Genomic DNA, 23595 nt, shown 5'->3' with positions numbered 1-23595 from the left:
AAATAAAAAAGCTGTTTCAAGATATAATGAACGATCATTAAAAATAAAAAACATTTCCAACATGCACAAAGAATAAAATAGTACTTTATCTTTTATTTAAGTTAAAGAAAAAGGGAGTGGGAGGCATGTGTAAACCAGCCAAATCCAGCTTTCATGCTTTTAAAACCTTTAGGCTCTTTGGGATCCCATTAGGATCAATAGATATATTTACTGTTTTAGTTTGAGAACTTTAAAAAATATTTTCAAGTGAACTAATATAAGTCAAAGACAGAATTTCCTACCAGTATTACACTGAAATGATGTTCTTATTTTCCTTTATTCATTCCTAAGCCAACTAGTGAAGATATTTCTATCATCACCCTACACTCTTCTTCCTGTTTCACCAGCAGTACAAGACTCATGCTCAGTATGTGTAGGTTATCTCCATTCTGACATCACTAAGAAACCATTCTGGTATCACTAAGATAATAACTCTGAACCCAACTTGCAAATGAAACAGTATCTAGCCAGCACACAAGGACAAGATTCTATACTTGATGAAAACTTATTTATAATAACTTTGTTTGCAAGAGGCCATCATACTTGAGACATTAAAAATGCTACCAGGCCCAAGAACTGCCAAGTAGAATTTTATTAGAGGGTGGATTAAAAGTACACTTCCTTCCTATGTGAAAAGGCTTTTATCTCCTTAAATATCTCTGAGTAATTTTTTGTGCATTTAGGAGTAGAATTCTTGAGAAGTGCCACTTGGAAACGGCAGGAGGATTGAGCCAAACATATATGTGTAAGAAAGTCCATATAGCTCATATATTCCACTCAACAAAGTAACATGTGTTGACCATTAAGAAACTGCTTTAGTAATTTTTTCAATTTTGACACTGCCAAGAATAACAAGGTAGCTCCTAAAGTCATAATTTGCTATTGGAACTGTAAGTTAGTACAGTCTTTTTGGTGGGCAATATGGCACGATGCATAATTAAATGCATATACTCTTTGATCTCCCCATTTCATGATTAGCAATTTACCTTGAAGATCTACTCATAGAAGTACACAAAAATATATAAGAATGTTCATTGTACAAGTGTCTGTAGTAGCAAAAATCTCACAGCCTGAATTTCCAACATTAGGAAAAATAATTTTTTAAATGTACAGCCCATGCACTAATGGAATAATATATCACCATTAAAAAGAATGTGCTGGCTCCAGCCAGTTTTGCTCAGTGGATAGAGCGTTGGCCCAGATTCGATTCCAGTCAAGGGCACATGTTCAGGTTGTAGGTTCAATTCTCAGTAGGGGGTGTGCAGGAGGCAGCCAATCAATGATTCTCATCATCGATGTTTCTATCTCTCTCACCTCTCCCTTCCTCTCTGAAATCAATTTTTTTTTAAAAGGAAAGAATGTCCTGACATAAAATTAACTCTAAGAGGCATTCAGTGAAAAAGTAAGGAAAGTGGTTTACTTTTTAAAAAAATCTTTTAAATTAAAAAAAATGAAATGATTCTATGTATTAATACAAAGATACTTTAAATAAATAAAACAAATGAGGAGCAAGTTTATGTGAGTCTATGTACATACTGTTCAAATAAAGAATACTCACATATGCATAAAATATCTTTGAAAGGACATACAAGTACAGAGGCTGTGTTTGAGGAATGGAAATAGAGGGGAAAGGTGAGGGGACTTTTACTTAGGACTTTTCTTGAGCTAATATTACTTTTACAAATTAAGAAAAAAAACCTTTAATATTGCAGAACGATTAGATGATTAGAATTGTTGCAGTTTTGTCTTTTATGGAACAATTCTTAAAAGTTGACTGGTTTTATTTCTTCTCCCACCCCGCCGATTAAAGCACTGGCAAGCAAGTGAAACGGCTCAATGCAGGAAACAGAGATGCAAAGAGAAACAGAAGGTAGCCGACTCAGATACTAAACTATGACCACCGAAGACACAAGAAGTTTCACACAAATGACAATTAAATATAAATTTAGAAAAAATTCTAATGACACTGATTCCAGACTCATTTAAGAAATTACATGCTAAGTCACATTCATACAGAAACCACCAATTAGGACAAATTAGTACTTGAGTTTGTGTACTGAAGGAAAACGACAATCCATGCATCAGAGAGTGAAACACACCACATCCTCAATATTCTAAACTGTGAGTACAGATTAACCAAAGGTCTCTACAAAGCATGCAAAGAGGCCAAGTGCTCACCACAGGACTGCTTCGGGCTGAACTTGTTCTTGATGAGTAATAACTGTATTCAGATGGCTATAAAGTTTCCAAGAAGAAATGTTTTATAATAGTGATCAGCTCCTTGTCCTGCTGGGAATGTATTAGTGACCTTGGACCTAACTAGCTCCTGGCTCTCAGGGTTAAGGTTACCGTTATTCCCTGGTCTGGGATTCCACCTCACTCCCACCCTCAAGATCTGCTAACCCAAGGCAGGAGGGAAGAGGGGGTGGGGTGCCCTGAGAAGCACCACTCTCATCCTCTTCCTGAGGAACTGATGAACAAGAAAAGAGGTTCTCTATTTATATCCCTCACACTTTAAGATGATTTCCAACAGGCACTTTCTCACAGCTTAGGTGAGAGTCACAATTGGCTAGCTGATGGATCGCAGCTTATAGAGTAATTACAGTTCAGATTAAATGACCTTTTCTTTGTAAGTAAACTGTGCCCACCTACACATCACTCTCCTCACCACCTCCCCCCGGTTAGACTTACAGTTCGAGAACCATAAGGGTTATATAGTCCACCATCATACAAGGACACCTAAAGAAGAAAGGAAATAACATGTATCTATTCAGCATCAAAGTTATTTGGAAAATGTCCTAACTTCTCTGTAGTACTCGGTTCCAAAAAAGTTTTGAAGAATGGTGTAAGTGTACAGCCTCCCAAGGTGAAGACTGTGAAGGTGATAACATTCGTTTTCATGCATAAATTCCTGCATTAAAACAAGTCTCATTAAAACTTTAAGCTCACACTTCATTTAAGAAGCACACTGGTTACGGTATTTCCTTTAATCATCATGTCATGAAACTAAGAGAACTAACATTTATGAATTTATCCTTTCAAAAGAGGACACACAGCAGAAAAGGTGAGGTCCAAAGCATTTTGTCCCCTGTCACAATAAAATTAAGTTATAAAGCCTCAGATTCCCAGCCCACTAGAACAGGCTATACACAACAAACAACAGCTTGAAAGCGACCAACTCATAGCTCGCATATTACAAAGAGCTAATGTTTTGCTTTTCAGTCAGCTTGCTTTATTAGAGCCTAGTATTAATGTGGCCAAGACCACAGCTGTCCCAAAGAGAACTATGACATCCCAGGCATGGACGGCCATCTCACAAAAGTAGGCAAATGTAATGGGCTCATGCAAATCTATCTTCTCAATAGGAAACCAATCCTAAGCAAGAACCTACTAACACCAGCGGTATTTACCACTGTGAAGAGAATATGCTTATTTTTACTCCCCTAAAGTTTTGTATTTTAAGCAGAAGCTGCACATTCTGCAGTGCACATCACATTAAAGCCATGTGTCCTTCACTATTCTGGAGGAAAGATGTCAAGCCAGAGTCAGCACTACGGCAGCGGCCCTACCAGGAATACACAGGTTGGAAGAGGAAGATACAAACCAGACTGGCACTTTTCAGCAGACCAGAATTTGCAATAGGGGAGGCCTATGAAAAAAGCACATGATTTAACCCAAAGAAAAGCAGCTGGTAGCTTTGAAGGCAACACACTCTTCAGAAAGTACTAACCCTGGTACTCTTAGACGTTGCCAGAGGGTCACTGTACAGGGAAGAAGACTGCTAAGAAACAAAAACAAAACAAAATAATTGATGTTTAAGTGTATGGCCTTTTACAGAAATAGAGAGAGAATGAATTGCTCTCACCATCATGAGAGCAGAAAACTTATGTTTACTTCACACTCCGTAATTCATTAGCAACTCCTGAGTGCTTAAAGTACTTAATGCATAAAGTGAGAAAAACTTCATCATTAGTAATTGTTTTAAATAGGAAATTTTTTTTTAAAATACGTTTATTGATTTTTTACAGAGAGGAAGGGAGAGGGATAGAGAGTAAGAAACATCGATCAGCTGCCTCCTGCACACCCCACATCAGGGATGTGCCCGCAACCAAGGTACATGCCCTTGACCAGAATCGAACCTGGGACCCTTGAGTCTGCAGGCCGACGCTCTATCCACTGAGCCAAACTGGTCAGGGCTAAATAGGAATTTTAAGGGATAAGAAAGAAAAACACTGGGAATCGTTCTATATGAATGTGTTTAAGTCCCATTGGTCTCTGAACATTAATGTTAGGAGATGGGACAGCACACTAAGAAAAGTCTCAGGGAACGAGGGCCATGGCACAGGGCGTGTGGCAAACTGGCCACATTTCAGCCACCAGCAGCTCCTGGGATATTTTCAGTGATCTCATGACACATGCCAAATGGCCTTAGCCTTATTATTGGGGAACCAGAAAAATGAGCTCTGAGTTATCTCTATAAACACTCTTTTCCAAGTGTTTGGAAAAGATTAGAGAAATGTGTATTTCAAAACAAGCCATGGAAAAAGTGCCTTCCTTAGTTTAATCAGTTAAGTGTACTGGTCACAATGAATCCATACACTACCAAGGCACAGCATTTCTTAAAAAGGAATTAAATCTCTCTTTTCCTGATGTCATTTGAAGACATAATTTTCAGTTCTTTTTTACCAAGCCTAAACAGACATGGAAAATAAAAGTATCTAAGTTGTGTGTTCAGGCTTGGACAACTGAAGTATTTTAAATGTACTGTGTGCCATGTATTTGAGGTGTTTTAAATGTATGGTGTGCCAACATTGAACAAATAATCACATTCTTCCCATTCCATTTATAGTGTAAATTTTCACATGTAAGCTGTTACTAAAAGGGCATCCACATGTGTACTGATGCCTACAACTTATTCTGACATGCATCCCCCCAAAAACTGAATTAATGGATGAATGAATAGAAGGACAGTGAGATAATTATATGATAAAGGAAACAGAGTAAAATGTTAATGTAGAATCTAAATGGTAGTTACTAAGTGGTTACTACATAATTCTGTGAACTTTTTTGTGTTAAATATTTTTCATTAGAAAAAATTGGGGGAAAATGGTACTCATTTGCAAGCACGGTGATTCAATAGTTCCCACAGTTTAAATTTACACTCACACAAACTATATGAATTCAGTTACCACAAACTAGTATGCACACAACCATTCACAGGTTAGTTTTAACTAGTCAAAATGCAAAATAGAAGATTACAAATGTGTTAAAGTTGGATAAAACACATGAAGACAAAAAACTGTGGACAAACCCGAGTGTAGTAAGCAGAGCTGGGTTTGCTATGTCTAAGACTGCTATAGTTTCTCTGGTCAAAGTAGAGGCCGCTCTGCAAAAACCAAATTAAACACATTTCTTAAGTTAAATGTTGTTAATTTAACAACATATAAAGGCAAAATCTGATATTGCCAAACCCTATATCTCCAAAACCACAATTTAAGGTTAACTGTTTGCAAACTAAGTACTTACTCATTTTTACTGTAAAAACAAGATTATAAACCCACAAGCAAAACTGAATGGAAATAATAAGTGATATATTCTCATGTCATCCTCAGGAATGTCCTTGAAAAACCCAGGACAACTGAATAATTACCACTTTTTAAATCCACTTGGCAATGACACAGGTATTATTAAACAGTCATTTTTTCCAAGCTTCTCCTAGTCCCATTATTTGTCAAAATAAACTGATCAAATTAAATTATCAGAGAGAAAGAGAGAGCACACTAAATATGGTTTGGTCTAAACCATCTATGGAGGTTAATTTTCGATACACTATACAAAACAGTAATTTTATGTATTGTGGTGAAATTTCTCTTTCTAACTTCTCCAGCCATCTTTTTTGTCCAAGGTTAAGGAAATTTAGGCAATCCCTGACTCCTTCCCCACCCCTGCCACTCCTGGCCGTACCTTCCTGTACCACACCCTCAAGGAGGCCCCATGACTCACCTCTCCTCAGAGCTCCCAATACTCCACCCTCCAGGGCTTCTCAATGAAGTCCTCTCCATTAAATTCCTCCCTCCCTCTCCTTTCTACCAGCCAAGGTCTCCTGACCCTCTCTCCACCCCAGTAATGGTCAGAGCAGGGAGCTTGGAACTACACTTCCTCCGGCAGTACTGTGCAGCCTAACAGGAAAGAAGTGTTCCTAGCACCCCAAATGGGCATTCTGGATTACCCCCCCCGCCCCCCCCACACACACAGAAATGTTGCTCAGCAATGTGGCTGGAATGGAGAGCACTATTAGTTATGCAACTTAATTATATTGTAAGTTAAAAGTTTTCTGCAAGACAGCACGGGAACTCTGCCATCACATGCCTTAATGTTTCTACCAGAAAATTCATTCCAACTTCCCAAAATCTGACCTACTAACAAACTTTCAGAATGAAACCTATTTGTGAGTTTGGTACGGCCTATAGTACCACAACTAAATCAATTTAAATTTCTAAAATAAGGATACGAATCTCACTAAACTTATTCGTGAGGTATATTCCAAAGGACAGATCATAAATGAAAATATGCTGTTAATGAACTTCTTGTGATGAACACCTTCCTAACTCTAGTCCCTGGGGTTAACATATATTAACTTAATATTAATTCTTATAAATTCAAACAAATTTATTTTTAAATAAGGTTCTGATAAACCATGTTTCAGTATATTATCAAATTTCAATGATGCCTTAGGAGCACACCAAAGCAGTCATAATTCTTAAGTTCCCTAAAAGTAAGCAGTAAATTTTACAGCAGCACAACGTACTGTGACAGGAGACAAAATAGAACTAACCAGTGGGTCTTTATGGGAACCAGAAGATCTCTTCTTCATTCCATAAGAGTGACTGTAAGAATGATTCTGGAAATACATTTTTTAAGTTAAATATTTGAAGATTAATGATCATACAATGAAGTTTGAAAATAATTTAATAAAGTTACAGACAGAAAGGTCCATATGAGATACAGAGTAATCTACATGCAATTCCATCTGTTAGTAAGTGATCCACTGAACTTGACTGGCTAAGGTATACCACCTCTCTACACATGGGCATTTCCCCTCCCATACCCCATGCCATCCAGCTCAGTGCCCAGCCAAAAAACAAAAACAAAAACTTAATTAGGACACTGAGCCAGGGAGGATGTTTGTGAGGACCTTCACCTCACACCTCATTTGAGTCCCTCTATCTTCTTTATGAAGGTATAGGTGACAAGAATCGTTCTTTGGACCAACAAAAACAAGACTGAGATAACAAAGAACATGATATTGCATTGCCCCAGACAGTACTCTTAACCCCAGTGAGTGGTCCCACAGCATGCACTGCTGAGGAGTACAGAGCCAGATGGTATGGCTGTGCTAGGTAGCAGCAGCATTATTAGGTAACAACCTTCTGTGAGTCCTTGGAAGATAGCACTGTCTTGATACAGAACTTCCCCTAGGAGTACAGAGCCAAGGATGTATGCGGGATACAGGACAGCAACAGTACTAAACAGGTCAATTTGTAGACAAGAAATCCAATCTAGGTATGCACTGCTCGCCGGAAATGAGGAAGTGCAGCTAAAGTGTCCTACCTACCAACAGTCTGCTGGCGGCAAACCTACTGACATGCACAGTTGATAACGAACCAGTTATTATACACTCATTTTTCTTTTTTGAATATGTGTACCTTTCCTTTCATACAATTCCCTGGACATTTTAAAAGATGTCTTACATATTTAGAAACTCAGACAATCTATGGACATAATATTAACCAAATAAAAACATGCTATACTTGGCTAAAATGACATGCCATAAAAAAACAAACGAAATCAAGAAAAAATTAGTGTACATAACTGATGTTTCAGGAGTCATCGTCACTGCTGGGCGTTCTGTCACCTGCTAGCTGTGACACCTAGCACTAAGCACACTGAAGCCTGTGCTACCACAGCTCAGCGTCTATCAAACATGTCTATTAGGGCAATGAGCACATGCCAGCTGAATAGTCCATCATTTTAAGAAAATATATTACTACCAATCATAATATTGAAGAGGGAAGCAAATAATTTTTATCTGATTTTAAATTCTAAAAGAAAAAAAGTATTCAAACGTTAAGTATGCCAAAATTGCAAAACAACAGTTTTGCTTTGTGAGTCATATGCTTCCCCCCAAACATCATAACAAAACTGTGCAAATTAGTCACAATCCATTATTAGCATCATCAGGAGTTTATAAAGTAAAACTACATTTAACAAAAAGTCATGCACTACATACTAATGATGAAAGTCTGGATGATCTGTCCTTGAGAGGATCATACTGGATTTCAGAGAAAGATGAAAGTTGCATTTCCAAAATCAGAATTATAAAAAGGGGAAAAAATTAACATTTGCAAGTCATTAAAACTCCAAAATTATTAAACAAAAGTCCAAAATTATTAAACATAAAGGCCATTAAATGTGAATTGAAGAATAGTCCCCTACAAACTCTTTCCTAGTATAAGTTATTGCGAATATGTAAAGTTGTATTTCCCTTTCAAATAGAGAGTTCATAATCAGTAAGGAAGGCTTTAATGCAGGAATTAAGCATTTGGAAGTCAAAAGATGTTTACTTTGTATCATTGTGACTGCTACCATCATTCCCCATCCTTTGAACAAGGCAAAAACAAGGCATGGACAGGCAATGTGATAAGGGCATATCATTAATCACACTTACAAAAAGCAATGGCAGCACCAGAATAAGGGGAATTCCCCTGGACCTGCTCATGGACACCCTCCTGAGAAACTTCCCTCCTCAAGAACCTTCCTTATTAAAAATGCTGAACCAAACTAGAAAGTTGGTGAGTGCACAGCATGGAATGCACAGTATACATATAATTGTGGCATTAAATATAAACCAAAGAAAAATATATAAAATTTGTAAGATCAGAAAACTATATTTCATGTAGAATCTTTAAGAAAATAAGATGTCCTGACCATGTGGCTCAGTTGGTAGGAGTGTTGTCACATACACCACAAGGTTGTGGGTTCAACTCCCAGTCAGGGCACGTACCTAGAGCTTGCGGGTTCTATCCCCAGTAGGGCGCATATGGGAGGCAACCTATCGATGTTTCTCTCTCTCTTTCCCCTTTCCTCTCTCTCTCAAATCAATAAAAACATACCCTTGGATGAGGATTTTAAAAAAAAAGAAAAGATAATGTGAGTACCACCACATTTGAAATCCAAAAAAATTAGATTTGTGGTTTCCTACCATTCATTTGTTAAGCATTCTAGTTTATATTTTTTAAGCAATCTTACCCAGAAGAACAATGCATATTAAAAAAGAAAAAAAGCAATGAGTAAGTTCCTCAGGTATTTTGGTAAATATATCTTTCTTCCGGCCAGCATGGCTCAGTGGTTGAGCATCGAACTATGAGCCAGAAGGTCATGATTCGATTCCCGGTCAAGGCACATGCCTGGGTTGCAACCTTGATCGCCAGTGTGGGATGTGCAGGAGGCAGTTGATCAATGATTCTCTCTCATTGTTGATGTTTCTATCTCTCCCTCTCCCTTCCTCTCTGAAATCAATAAAAAAAATAAAAAATAAAAAAAATATCTTTCTTTTGCAACTCTTCTACCAAGTTAGGATTTTAGGGAACAATATTGAAAACCGATCTAAAGTAATGTTTTCCTAAGTGTAGGTTGCTACTAATTAGTGGGTCATGAAATCAATTTATGGGTTCAACCAGCATTTTTTAAAGATGAAATAGAAAATAGAGTTTATCGTGCACAGTAAGAATAAATATTATTTTGTAAATTTTCAATAATATGTTTCGTATACAAACACACAGGCACATATCTGCATGTGTATACTGGATCATGGTGTAAAATGTATTTGTTGTAGAGGTTGCAATTTGAAAAAGTTTGAAATACTGTAGAAGACAGAATTGCAAATTCTAGCTCTAATAAGGCAGTACAATAAGAGTTCAAACAAAACCAAGGTCCTCCCTTCATGCCCAATGACATGGTCATTTACAAAAAGATATCGAAAAAACCTCCCAAAATATATATTTCAATAGTATAAGGCTAAGTGATACAATTTTACCAATGGTATAAATTCAGTGAAAATGGTATTGCAATAAATATCAAAAAGTATTAGAATAAAATATCTGCATTTGCAATGCTTTTCTTATATTACTCTGAAACTAACACAGAAGGCAAGCAATAAAGAGTGTTATTACATATGTGAAAAACCTTATTTATCCAAAATTTTCTAAAATGTCTAAAAAGGTGTGCATTTAATGTGTGTGTGTGTGTGTTTTTAACTGATTTCAGAGAGGAAGGGAAAGGGAGAGATAGAAACATCAACAATGAGAATCATTGATCAGCTGCCTCCTGCATGCCTCCTACTGGGGATCAAGCCAGCAACCTGGGCATGTGCCCTGACTAGGAATTGAACCGTGACCTTCTGGTTCATAGGTCAATGCTCAACCACTGAGCCACACAGGCCGGGATAAAGGTGTGCACCTAGTAAATGATGTGCAATAGTAAAATGTCACTGTATGGTGACATATCCCTAAAAATAAAGTTCCTTCTCGAAAGAAATTTCATTTACTTCTCTTCTCAGTCAACAAAATATCCTTTTTGTTTTAAAAAATACCATGACTAACACATGTATTACTCAAGCCACACATCCTAGCATATAAACTATTCCATTCTCCCAACCAGATAAGTTCGCTGAAGAGAACAGTCATGTCTTATTTCTTCTCATTCTCTCTGTAGCACCAATGGCATTTTCCAAAGGCATAGGACTTAACAAGCTGAATTAAAATTAACCTATTTCAATTTTCCCTTTCCAAAATATAATGCAGAGTTCATTCAGCTGGTTTAAAGACATTGCTGAATATATCTGGTAGGGAAGTCCATAATTTGGGCACCTTAATTGCTATAAGAACAACTGGGTAAAACAAGAATCCCCCTAATAAGTGACAGTTTGTATTTATATTGCTTAAAAACATAATATTTCACAAAGGAGGGAAAACTGAAAATAGGAAGGCCTAGCTAAATTGCTCCAAAACTGCTAATATAAGCTATCATAAAAAGTCTTTTTTTACCTGCGATACTTGTCTGAAGGTTTTCATTTAGGAAAAATGAAAAAAAAAGATCAAAAGAAAGTATAGCAAAATGACTGTAGAAACAAAGTTCAGTAAGTGTCAATTTCTATAAGAACGTACCAATACTCAAGCCCCCAGAACTCTGAGAGCAACAGTGAATGCACAATACTAACACTGCACATTTTTCTGGACTACACACCATGATGTCTTTCCTTTTGGGTATACTGGCTCTGCTCCAATGTGTCCCCGTTATATCCTTCGATGGGCTCTTCAAAGGAATTAAAGTGTAACAGTAAATGAAAAAAACACAAATTGCAAGCATATTAAAATTATACTGAGGTCATTGACACATAACCAGGAACTAATACATATAACAGTAAAAATCTCCACAGTGAGAAATACCAATGTATCCCTAAAGCCCTGATTCAAGATCACCTCATTTTCTAATTTTGGCTGTCTACCTTACAGTACTTCAGTATATAAAGCAATGACCAAGATGTTTTTTAAGGCAGATTGTTTTTTAAAGCAACAAACTGTTTCATTTCTAAACTCAGGGTATTCATTTAATCCTCCCTCACCTAAACCTACCACTCACGGTTTTGAACTAGGTTTGCTCTTTTCATTTTTATACAGAACGCTTATAGCACTGACACCATTTCCAACCCAAACAGCTTCTGGCAGGCCACCTTATAAGAAGGTAGTGACTGAAAGTTAATTGTACAATAGGAAACATCAAAGTCCTAAAAATACAACATAACCACATCTGCTTCACATCCAGGTACTTTTAACATTCATACATCAAATACAAAGTCCAAAAGTGTTAGACATTTAAATATACGGCTCATAAGAAAAATATTTTTTAAAAGATAGAGAAATACCAAAACCCAAAAATTTAAGCAAACTCCAATAAAATTTAGGTCAGTGCTTTAGATCATCACATTTATTTTTACAGAGAATAAAATTTAAAACACATTCAGCTTAATATAGATGGTAAAGATAATTTAAAAAGCAAATAATCTGATGAAAACTTAGAACTTACAATATTATCTAGTTAAAAGGAAAAACTAATCTCAATTATATTTCTTTTAAACAATGTTATTAGTGAGCTTTCAGATTTATTGTGTAATATTTAAAATGTGTTCATGCCCTGGCTGGTTTGGCTCAGTGGATAGAGCATCAGCATGCGAACTGAAGGGTCTTGGGTTCAATTCCAGTCAAGGGCACATGCCCAGGTTGCGGACTGGATCCCCAGTAGGGGGTATGCAGAAGGCAGCCGATCAATGATTCTTTCCCATCATTGATTTTTCTAGCTCTCTCTCCCTCTACCTTCCTCTCTGAAATTAAAAAAAAAAAGTGCTGAATGTACACACAAACAGTATAGTACTAGAATCTCCTACAGTCTAAATTTTAATTTTTATTTATTATTATTTTTTATTAATTCTCACCCAAGGATATTTTTCCATTGATTTTTAGAGAGAGTGGAAGGGAGGGGGAAAGACAGAGAGAGACACATCAATGTGAGAGAGACACATCGACTGGTTGCCTCCTGCATGCGCCCTGACCAGGGCTAGGAATGGAGCCTGCAACCTTGGTACATGCCCTTGACTGAAATCAAACCTGAGACCCTTCAGTCTGTGGGCTGACACTCTATCCACTGAGCCAAACCAGCTAGGGCTAAAATTTTTATTTATATTTAAGTTGGCACACTGAATTTTTTTTAATTGGAACTTTACTCTTTTTCCCGCAGTAACAAATTTTTCATAATTACCATAATGAATGAAATACTCTGAGAGTTCTTGTTATAACTTAAATGTATTTAATAATATAATTTCCATAAAAAGAAAATCAACTCATTACTTTATAGACACTCTGTGTAAATAATGCCCTATCAGTTTACTTTGAAATTTCTTTTTTGTTTGCAGATTTATTTTAAAGGCTCCCAAATTAGGTCAAACTTGGATGATTTTATCAGAGGTTTAAGCTAATATACAATAGTCAACTTTCCCTAAAGAACACATACAAATTTACAAATAAACAGCTTGATAAAAACTGTGTGAAACGTCATCAATCAACATTATAATGGAAAGCAAAGGAAAAAGCCAGACATTTTTAAAAAGGAGGAGAAAAGGGATTATTTTCAAAGCCCTCAAAGACGTTCAACTTCTAATCTTTTGTTGACTAACTCCCTGTGTGATTCTTCTCGAAGTATGTGTATGCACATATACAAATATGTCTGTGTGTGTGTGTGTGTGTGTGTGTGTGTACACACACACACACACACACGTATCTCCAGGGAGAAAGATGACAAACTTATTACCTTAAAGTTTTTCTCCTATAAAATCATTCTGAAGCTGCTGATTAGATTTGTATAAAGGCTTGTTAATATTATTATAAACCTAAACTTTCATAATTAACCAAAATATTTGATTCAAAAACTGGCTTACTAACTTACTCTAAAAAGACAGATTATACTCACCAAAAGTAATATAACCAGAGTAAAGAATTATTTAAGAATACAAACACATCAATAACTAACATACTGGAACATACTCAGTTCATTACAGTATATTTTTAGACATTATATAAGATGGGAAGAAAACTAGACTTAGGGGGAAATAAACAAATATAAACCTTAACATGATAGATCATTTTACTGATGAAACATCTTTGTGTAAGTATACCAAGTGCACATTAAAAGAATTGCTTTAAAGTTTAAAGCACAAATCTTTGAGAGAGATCAGTGTCTTAGCACAATATGCAAGCCTTTTTAACAAGCGATTTCCCATTTATCTTAATATACAACAATGCATGTTAAAAACTTTAGACATACTACCAAATGTTAATCAAAATGTTGAAGCATGATAATTTCTATAAACATGACAAGCAGAAATTTTTCAAATCAGTAGCTCAATTTTTCCATGTAATAAAACTATAATTAGTCACCCAAACTTCAAAACATTTATCATTTAATAAATTATTTAAAAAATATATTAATCACTTCTTGGCCTTTTGGCTAAGATCAAGCATAGGCATCTGTTCTTATCAAGTTTAACATCTGATATATCCTCTATCCGAGGACAACGTACTAAATGGTTTATTGGAGCAAGGGGAAAAAAATTTTTAAATATGAAAGTAGGAAAAATCAGAAAGAACCATGCAGATGTCATTCTATAAAATCAATCTTATTATTTTGCAATAATTTTTTAAAATCAAAGGTTCTTTTATAAAAAATAGATGAACATATTTATGATTTTTAGCATTGATTTACTTATAGCAATAATTTGAGAGAAAGCATCAGTTTCCAATGAAAGAATTTTGCCAATATTTTCTTTTTTAAAAAAAAGGCAAAGGGGAAAAAAAGGCAAAGGAATATATGAGCATTATTTGATTGCTTAGCAATGGTGCTGCAGAAAGCTCAGACACATACGGTAAGCTTTGCTATTGTGTAAACAAAATACCAACCCTGTGACTGCCAAGACTTCGAATGGACAATGCATCCTCAACTCCCTGATAAAAATAAAAACAAAAGTTTGTGAGTGACTGCATTAAGTTAGTGAGGAAAACGTATTAGAGGCAAGTTTATAGGTTATTACAAACCAGAGATGGACGGTGATGACTGGACCGGTGGGAATACCTGGCCCTTTCTGAATCTTCCTGGGAAAGGAGAAAGTACATGGAGAATTAATCACTGAACAGAGGATTGTCTATCAGAACAACTGGGTGAAGGCAGGTCAGTTCAGAGCACAGCCGCACATTCCTTACAGCAAGCAGGTATGGACAACTCGGTTTCAAAAGCTGAGTCTGGGGCAGCCACATGCTTCAGTTGGAAAGAAAGTAGAGATCATCTTGGAAATGTTTTTAATTTAACAAGTTTATGTATGTCTGACCATTTGTAGAATGTAACCTATATATGACAAAGACAGCTCAATATACCAAGATAAAAATAAGAAAGTATTCTTAAACAGAAATTGAGTTTAGCATTAAAAAGTAGACTTTTTATCTATTTTTTTTTCATTGTGAATGTTAGTTTATGCAAGGCAAGAAGAAATGTTTACTTTGTTAGAGATGTAGTAAGGAGACAGTGTATTGCTTTTAAAAGATTTGGGTCACAATTTTCTGCTCACTGCAAAGAATATCTTTTTTTCCTTCTCTGGAAAAGAATAGCTAAATGAAATAGCCCCTGTCTGTGTATTGTTAATATGAAAAACTACTTATAATTAGAATTGAATAAACATTTTAGAATTGATAAAGTTAATAAGAGGTACGCCTTATGAAGATTGCAAAGAAAACTGGCCACACCCTAACAGTTGACTAAATTAAATGCAATTCTCAACTTTTCCATTCAGTTATTAGCATTGGAGCATTAAGTCTTGAGTCATGTGAAATCAAATAACTAGTCCCTAGAACCTAACCAACTGAAACAGTAAGAAACTTATGATCTTTCAGATTTTCAAAGTCCAAAGTATTAAAGTGATTTGCATTGACTAACGTCTATACACAATTGGTCCAAATGGGGTCACAGTTGATAACAGTGATGAATCAATATCTCCAACACCCCGTGGCCATACAGCATGATCATTATGCAGGTATAACAAATAGATGTGGCTATGTCTGATGATTCATTTCAAATACAGAAATAGGAATTCAACTAAAACACCACACTTAATGCCTTATTTTAGTCATGACTTCGAGTATAATTGCAAAAAACTCCTGTATGTCATCTGCTGTGTACATTGACACATTTGATCAAATCTGTTCAGAAGTCTATTTATAAGCAACCGTATGATATCCAATAGGATATTCTGATCTTTAGGAAAATTCATTATTGATTTACATTTCTGTTATACAATAGACACAGGTAATCTGTAAGAAGCCAAGCAAAATTCTTCCCTTCCTTCAACTATCAGGATATACCACAAAAGTTTTGGGGGCATATGCATTAGCCCAGCAGCAGAGGTACAGTTTATTAAGTGGTGACTAGTTCTAGGCTAGTTAGCTTGGTTAGTTTAAAGAGCCTGTGCTACAAAGGCAAATTAATTCTACATGCCCCCTCCCAATATTATTTGGGATACTAGAGTGACATACAGGGTTTAATGTTCAGCCTTCCTTTTATTCTGTCCTTTCTTTTCATTCCACCTACCACACAAGAGCACTTTTTAAAAACCTACCTCTAAAAAGCACATCCCACTAAAGATAAATTCATATTTATTTTCAATTATACCTATTAAAAATAATTCTAAATAAAAATATTTTACTACATATTGATATACCTCTATATTAAATAGCTTTTCTTTTTAGCCACTTTTGGAAAATGTCCTAAAAAGATTTTAAAAGACTACAGAATACAATGTAAACCCCATACAAGCCAGCTAATTTGAAATGAGAGAATATAGCTTATTTCAGTCATAAACTATACTGTAAACCAGTACTGTCTAATAGAACTCTCTATAACAATGAAAATGTCCTATGTTTGTACTGTCTAATTGAGTAGCCACTAGCCACATGTGGCTATTGAGTATTTGAAATGCTAGAAGTGCAACTGAGAAACTAAATTTTTAATATCAATCAATTTAAACCTAAATGTAATTACACATATATGGCTAGTGGTTACTGTACAAACAGTAAGGCAAGTTCAAAGCTAATTTTTATTACACCAAAAAGACCCAATTCACATATTTTACTAAGAGTCTGCCACACAACACTACTCTTACATAAAAAGACAGGTATTTAGGTAGTTTTTAACTACTCCCTCTACCTTGAATACTTCTGCAAAGTGGTAAATATGAAGCAAACAGAAGGAGACCCTTGCATAAAAGAAAAGACCCGAGTACCACCATAGAAGCTAGAAGGGTCCTTGATCAGTTAGTCTGATCCCTTCAAAGTCATAAAGCTGGGACCAGCATTCAGTTCTTTTACTCACCAGACAACTGAACCATAAAGATTCCATCCTACGCCCTGACCGGTTTGGCTCAGTGGATAGAGCATCGGCCTGCGGACTGAAGAGTCCCAGGTTCGATTCCAGTCAAGGGCATGTACCTTGGTTGCGGGCACATCCCCAGTCGGGGATGTGCAGGAGGCAGCTGATCAATGTTTCTAACTCTCTATCCCTCTCCCTTCTTCTCTGTAAAAAATCAATAAAATATATTTTAAAAAAAAAAGATTCCATCCTACACTGGGAAACTCTATACTGGTTACATAGAAAGAACATTAAGAAAATAGCAATGTATCCTGATTTATACTCAGAGAGTTCTCCTTATCTGAAAGAACAGTTTCATTCCCCAGTTATAGTAGTATTTATTTTTATATTTTTTAAATGTTTTTATTAATTTTTAGAGAGGGAGGAAGCGAGAGGGAGAGATAGAAACATCAATGATGAGAATCACTGGTCAGCTGTCCCCTGCACGCCCCCTACTGGCGATCGAGCCCACAACCCGGGCATGTGCCCTAATGGGGAATCAACTGATGACCCACTGGTTCATAGGTCAACACTCAACCACTGAGCCACACTGGACGGGGTCTACAGTAGTATTTAAATTGCCAGTTGGCTTTTCTTGAATTAACAGAACCAGGGCCCTGCAGAAAAAAGTTTCAGCAAACTGTGGATTTTTTTAGGTGCCAATTAAAAGGCAGAATATCCAGTTCTTCTAAGTCAGGAAAACAATATGTGTTCATTGTCCTGGGAGTCCTTATTAGTATAAAGGATCCTAGGCTGAACTTACAGGTCAATGCCTTAAAAATTGATGTATATTTCTTTAAGGTTTTCTGGAAATTACTCTTTGATACATTTAAATTAAATTAATGGAAATGAAACATATTCTTATTTTTAAAAGTTCACTTGAAGTGAGAATAACATGGTTTTATTGTTTAAAAACCAAAAGCCCGGTGAATACACATGGCCATCTTCTCTGTCAAGAAATAACACTTAAGTCAGGCTGGAGCCATTCACTCACTTTTAAGCTGCATGCTACTGATTAAGACAGCCTGTTTAAAAGGAGAATCATTGGCTAAACTAAAGATTATATGTTTGAAGGCTCAGAAAGACTTAGGCCTTTCTTGTAGGTCCTTTAGTACTACCCTGCAGGTTTTCCCCCTTAGAAAAACATAGATTCGGCTGCCTGCCACAACAAAAACCAAACTCGTAAGACAGGTGGTTGGTGCAAAAGGAAAGAGGTTTATTCAGGTGCTGCAACCTGGGAGACTGGTGGACTGCTGTCTCAAAGACCATCTCGCCTTCCTGCTCAAGTCTACAGTTCTTATAGGCAGGGCTTTTTTATCTACCCAATTATCTTTCTAGCTTTTGGCATGCTCAGTTTAAGAGCCTCCCCCTGCACCATCTTGGCCAATGAGGGTGACACCCTGGCACTCCCTGGGCTCCCTGTCTATGGCAGGGAAGGGGGAACCTTTTTCTGCCAAAGGGCTGTTTGGATATTTCTAACATCATTCACAGGCCATACAAAATTATCAACTTAAAAATTAGCCTGCTGTATTTGGTCAAACATTTAATTAACTCACCCCTAATGCCTTGGCAGGGCCAGACCAAATGATTTCTTAGGCCTCATATGGCCCAGACATTCCCCACCCCTGGCCTATGATAACATTTTCACCTTGCAATCCATTAGCAGATGTGGTACTCTCTCATACCTTCAAATTCTGGCTCTGCCGATGACTAAGCAAGTTGTTTATTTCACCAATCCTGTATCATCTTATCTATAAAGTGGAGACAGTGATACCTATCTTACAATATGAAATGAAAACATATGTAAAAACATTAGGACAATGTTCACATACAGAACACTCAAAGTAAGCTTCATTCCTGAGCCTCATGCCCTTGCTTTCCCTATTCACATTCCAACATCCCACCCCAGCACACAAAAAAAGGACTAATTTAGAAATTTTTTCATATGGGAAGATTCTCCTTTTAATAACTGACAATCCTATTGTTTGTATATACATTAAATCTGTTCAGAAGTCTATATCTGTTCAATAAGTCAATATCCAATAGGATATTCTGATCTTTAGGAAAATTCATTATTGATTTACATTTCTGTTATACAATAGACACAGGTAATCTGTAAGAAGCCAAGCAAAATTCTTCCCTTCCTTCAACTATCAGGATATACCACAAAAGTTTTGGGGGCATATGCATTAGCCCAGCAGCAGAGGTACAGTTTATTAAGTGGTGACTAGTTCTAGGCTAGTTAGCTTGGTTAGTTTAAAGAGCCTGTGCTACAAAGGCAAATTAATTCTACATGCCCCCTCCCAATATTATTTGGGATACTAGAGTGACATACAGGGTTTAATGTTCAGCCTTCCTTTTATTCTGTCCTTTCTTTTCATTCCACCTACCACACAAGAGCACTTTTTAAAAACCTACCTCTAAAAAGCACATCCCACTAAAGATAAATTCATATTTATTTTCAATTATACCTATTAAAAATAATTCTAAATAAAAATATTTTACTACATATTGATATACCTCTATATTAAATAGCTTTTCTTTTTAGCCACTTTTGGAAAATGTCCTAAAAAGATTTTAAAAGACTACAGAATACAATGTAAACCCCATACAAGCCAGCTAATTTGAAATGAGAGAATATAGCTTATTTCAGTCATAAACTATACTGTAAACCAGTACTGTCTAATAGAACTCTCTATAACAATGAAAATGTCCTATGTTTGTACTGTCTAATTGAGTAGCCACTAGCCACATGTGGCTATTGAGTATTTGAAATGCTAGAAGTGCAACTGAGAAACTAAATTTTTAATATCAATCAATTTAAACCTAAATGTAATTACACATATATGGCTAGTGGTTACTGTACAAACAGTAAGGCAAGTTCAAAGCTAATTTTTATTACACCAAAAAGACCCAATTCACATATTTTACTAAGAGTCTGCCACACAACACTACTCTTACATAAAAAGACAGGTATTTAGGTAGTTTTTAACTACTCCCTCTACCTTGAATACTTCTGCAAAGTGGTAAATATGAAGCAAACAGAAGGAGACCCTTGCATAAAAGAAAAGACCCGAGTACCACCATAGAAGCTAGAAGGGTCCTTGATCAGTTAGTCTGATCCCTTCAAAGTCATAAAGCTGGGACCAGCATTCAGTTCTTTTACTCACCAGACAACTGAACCATAAAGATTCCATCCTACGCCCTGACCGGTTTGGCTCAGTGGATAGAGCATCGGCCTGCGGACTGAAGAGTCCCAGGTTCGATTCCAGTCAAGGGCATGTACCTTGGTTGCGGGCACATCCCCAGTCGGGGATGTGCAGGAGGCAGCTGATCAATGTTTCTAACTCTCTATCCCTCTCCCTTCTTCTCTGTAAAAAATCAATAAAATATATTTTTAAAAAAAAAAGATTCCATCCTACACTGGGAAACTCTATACTGGTTACATAGAAAGAACATTAAGAAAATAGCAATGTATCCTGATTTATACTCAGAGAGTTCTCCTTATCTGAAAGAACAGTTTCATTCCCCAGTTATAGTAGTATTTATTTTTATATTTTTTAAATGTTTTTATTAATTTTTAGAGAGGGAGGAAGCGAGAGGGAGAGATAGAAACATCAATGATGAGAATCACTGGTCAGCTGTCCCCTGCACGCCCCCTACTGGCGATCGAGCCCACAACCCGGGCATGTGCCCTAATGGGGAATCAACTGATGACCCACTGGTTCATAGGTCAACACTCAACCACTGAGCCACACTGGACGGGGTCTACAGTAGTATTTAAATTGCCAGTTGGCTTTTCTTGAATTAACAGAACCAGGGCCCTGCAGAAAAAAGTTTCAGCAAACTGTGGATTTTTTTAGGTGCCAATTAAAAGGCAGAATATCCAGTTCTTCTAAGTCAGGAAAACAATATGTGTTCATTGTCCTGGGAGTCCTTATTAGTATAAAGGATCCTAGGCTGAACTTACAGGTCAATGCCTTAAAAATTGATGTATATTTCTTTAAGGTTTTCTGGAAATTACTCTTTGATACATTTAAATTAAATTAATGGAAATGAAACATATTCTTATTTTTAAAAGTTCACTTGAAGTGAGAATAACATGGTTTTATTGTTTAAAAACCAAAAGCCCGGTGAATACACATGGCCATCTTCTCTGTCAAGAAATAACACTTAAGTCAGGCTGGAGCCATTCACTCACTTTTAAGCTGCATGCTACTAATTAAGACAGCCTGTTTAAAAGGAGAATCATTGGCTAAACTAAAGATTATATGTTTGAAGGCTCAGAAAGACTTAGGCCTTTCTTGTAGGTCCTTTAGTACTACCCTGCAGGTTTTCCCCCTTAGAAAAACATAGATTCGGCTGCCTGCCACAACAAAAACCAAACTCGTAAGACAGGTGGTTGGTGCAAAAGGAAAGAGGTTTATTCAGGTGCTGCAACCTGGGAGACTGGTGGACTGCTGTCTCAAAGACCATCTCGCCTTCCTGCTCAAGTCTACAGTTCTTATAGGCAGGGCTTTTTTATCTACCCAATTATCTTTCTAGCTTTTGGCATGCTCAGTTTAAGAGCCTCCCCCTGCACCATCTTGGCCAATGAGGGTGACACCCTGGCACTCCCTGGGCTCCCTGTCTATGGCAGGGAAGGGGGAACCTTTTTCTGCCAAAGGGCTGTTTGGATATTTCTAACATCATTCACAGGCCATACAAAATTATCAACTTAAAAATTAGCCTGCTGTATTTGGTCAAACATTTAATTAACTCACCCCTAATGCCTTGGCAGGGCCAGACCAAATGATTTCTTAGGCCTCATATGGCCCAGACATTCCCCACCCCTGGCCTATGATAACATTTTCACCTTGCAATCCATTAGCAGATGTGGTACTCTCTCATACCTTCAAATTCTGGCTCTGCCGATGACTAAGCAAGTTGTTTATTTCACCAATCCTGTATCATCTTATCTATAAAGTGGAGACAGTGATACCTATCTTACAATATGAAATGAAAACATATGTAAAAACATTAGGACAATGTTCACATACAGAACACTCAAAGTAAGCTTCATTCCTGAGCCTCATGCCCTTGCTTTCCCTATTCACATTCCAACATCCCACCCCAGCACACAAAAAAAGGACTAATTTAGAAATTTTTTCATATGGGAAGATTCTCCTTTTAATAACTGACAATCCTATTGTTTGTATATACATTATTTATTTTATTATAAATTTATTAGTAATTTATATTTCATATGGTGAGTATCACATGCCAACTTCTATTATAGGCTCATTGACAGAAAGTAGCTAAAGAGACTAGAATAAGATAAAAAGTGAGATGAAATATCAGTTTGAAAGGAGTAAAAGCAATTGTCAGAAGAGGTTCGAAGTGATAATTATTCCTATCTGAAACTAAACCCCATCTTCTCTGCATGCCCAAGTCTGAGCTATCATTCAGAACTTGGGTTAGCTGCCACCTGCATCTAAGCCTCTAACCCAAATTGCTCCCCTTCCATGAAAATCTAGCGCACTCACTGCCTGAACTGCACACATTTCACAGAGATGAAACTACGTTTATCTTCATGGCCTCTGAATATAGAAATCAAATATTAAACTTTTAATATAGGCTTTTTGCTTCTGATGTTTTGGTCGGCCCTAAGATGTTAAAATCTTAGGCAATTTAATTTTAGAACTATAAAACATAATTAAAAGAAGAAATTAAACTAATATTTCCATAGAAAATTGCAAGCAAAAGTGATTTCTTTTATTCACACAAAACATTCTCAATGCACCATTAGTAATATTAATCCAGTTACATGCAGAAGATACTTTACAGATTCCATTCCCAAATAATCAAACATCTTTTTTTCTCTCTTTTCTAAAATAGCACAAGGAGAAGTATGACAAAGTTTTAAATTTACAGGTCAATATAGTCATAAATATTTTAATTCCGGTTGTACCCTAAAATGCTGCTATAGAAGGGATTTTCTTATAAAAGTTGCTGACTTAGCAATAATTAGACAGTAGTTCTTAATCCTTTAGGGATCACACAGTCCTTTGAGTATCTGATGCTAAAAATACACATGGGCATTTCATATACATACATACTAGCGTATATGTATATATATATTTTTTCAAAATTTTGTGTGAGATTTTATGGCTTCATGTCCCAAGCCTATTCACATACCAAGTTAAGAACCCCTACAATAGGAGACAATTGGGGAACTCATCAACATTGGAAAAAATTCAAAGTTAGGAATGATTCACAGTAACTAATATTCACAATTTGCTCTTGTAGCTAACAAATTTGGGAGCCGTGGTAGAAGACTTGAAAAGGAAATGGGATTACTGAAAAATTAAGAGTAATTTTCAAAGGAGATGGAAGAATGACTCTCAGTGAAGACCCTGCTAACTTTGTGTGTGTGTGTGTGTGTGTGTGAGAGAGAGAGAGAGAGAGAGAGAGAAAGAAGAAGAAGAAGAAGGAGGAGGAGGAGGAGGAGGAGGA

The 23595-nt window shown here is 36.4% G+C and overlaps 1 protein-coding gene across 9 annotated transcripts in view; it reads right to left on the bottom strand.

Annotated features, from left to right (window-relative positions):
• Positions 1-23595, bottom strand: part of LRRFIP2 (leucine rich repeat (in FLII) interacting protein 2) — a 101037-nt gene that overhangs the window by 42228 nt on the left and 35214 nt on the right. For 3 of the 9 annotated variants that reach the window (XM_014548415.1, XM_014548411.1, XM_014548413.1), the window contains 10 exons: positions 14742-14798; positions 14607-14651; positions 11344-11412; positions 8330-8371; positions 6875-6940; positions 5351-5425; positions 3770-3820; positions 3644-3688; positions 2731-2778; positions 2218-2274 (listed from right to left, as the gene is read on the bottom strand). The exons of 4 other annotated variants lie outside the window; for them this stretch is intronic. In XM_014548415.1, coding sequence (XP_014403901.1) covers positions 2218-2274; positions 2731-2778; positions 3644-3688; positions 3770-3820; positions 5351-5425; positions 6875-6940; positions 8330-8371; positions 11344-11412; positions 14607-14651; positions 14742-14798 — 555 coding nt within the window. The remainder of the gene's footprint in view (positions 1-2217; positions 2275-2730; positions 2779-3643; positions 3689-3769; positions 3821-5350; positions 5426-6874; positions 6941-8329; positions 8372-11343; positions 11413-14606; positions 14652-14741; positions 14799-23595) is intronic. 2 more of the 9 variants (XM_014548412.1, XM_014548414.1) reach the window with 2 other exon arrangements.

This window comes from Myotis brandtii, unplaced genomic scaffold, assembly GCF_000412655.1.
Source record: "Myotis brandtii unplaced genomic scaffold, ASM41265v1 scaffold506, whole genome shotgun sequence".
NCBI lineage: Eukaryota > Metazoa > Chordata > Mammalia > Chiroptera > Vespertilionidae > Myotis > Myotis brandtii.
This window is presented reverse-complemented; position numbering and strand designations above follow the sequence as displayed.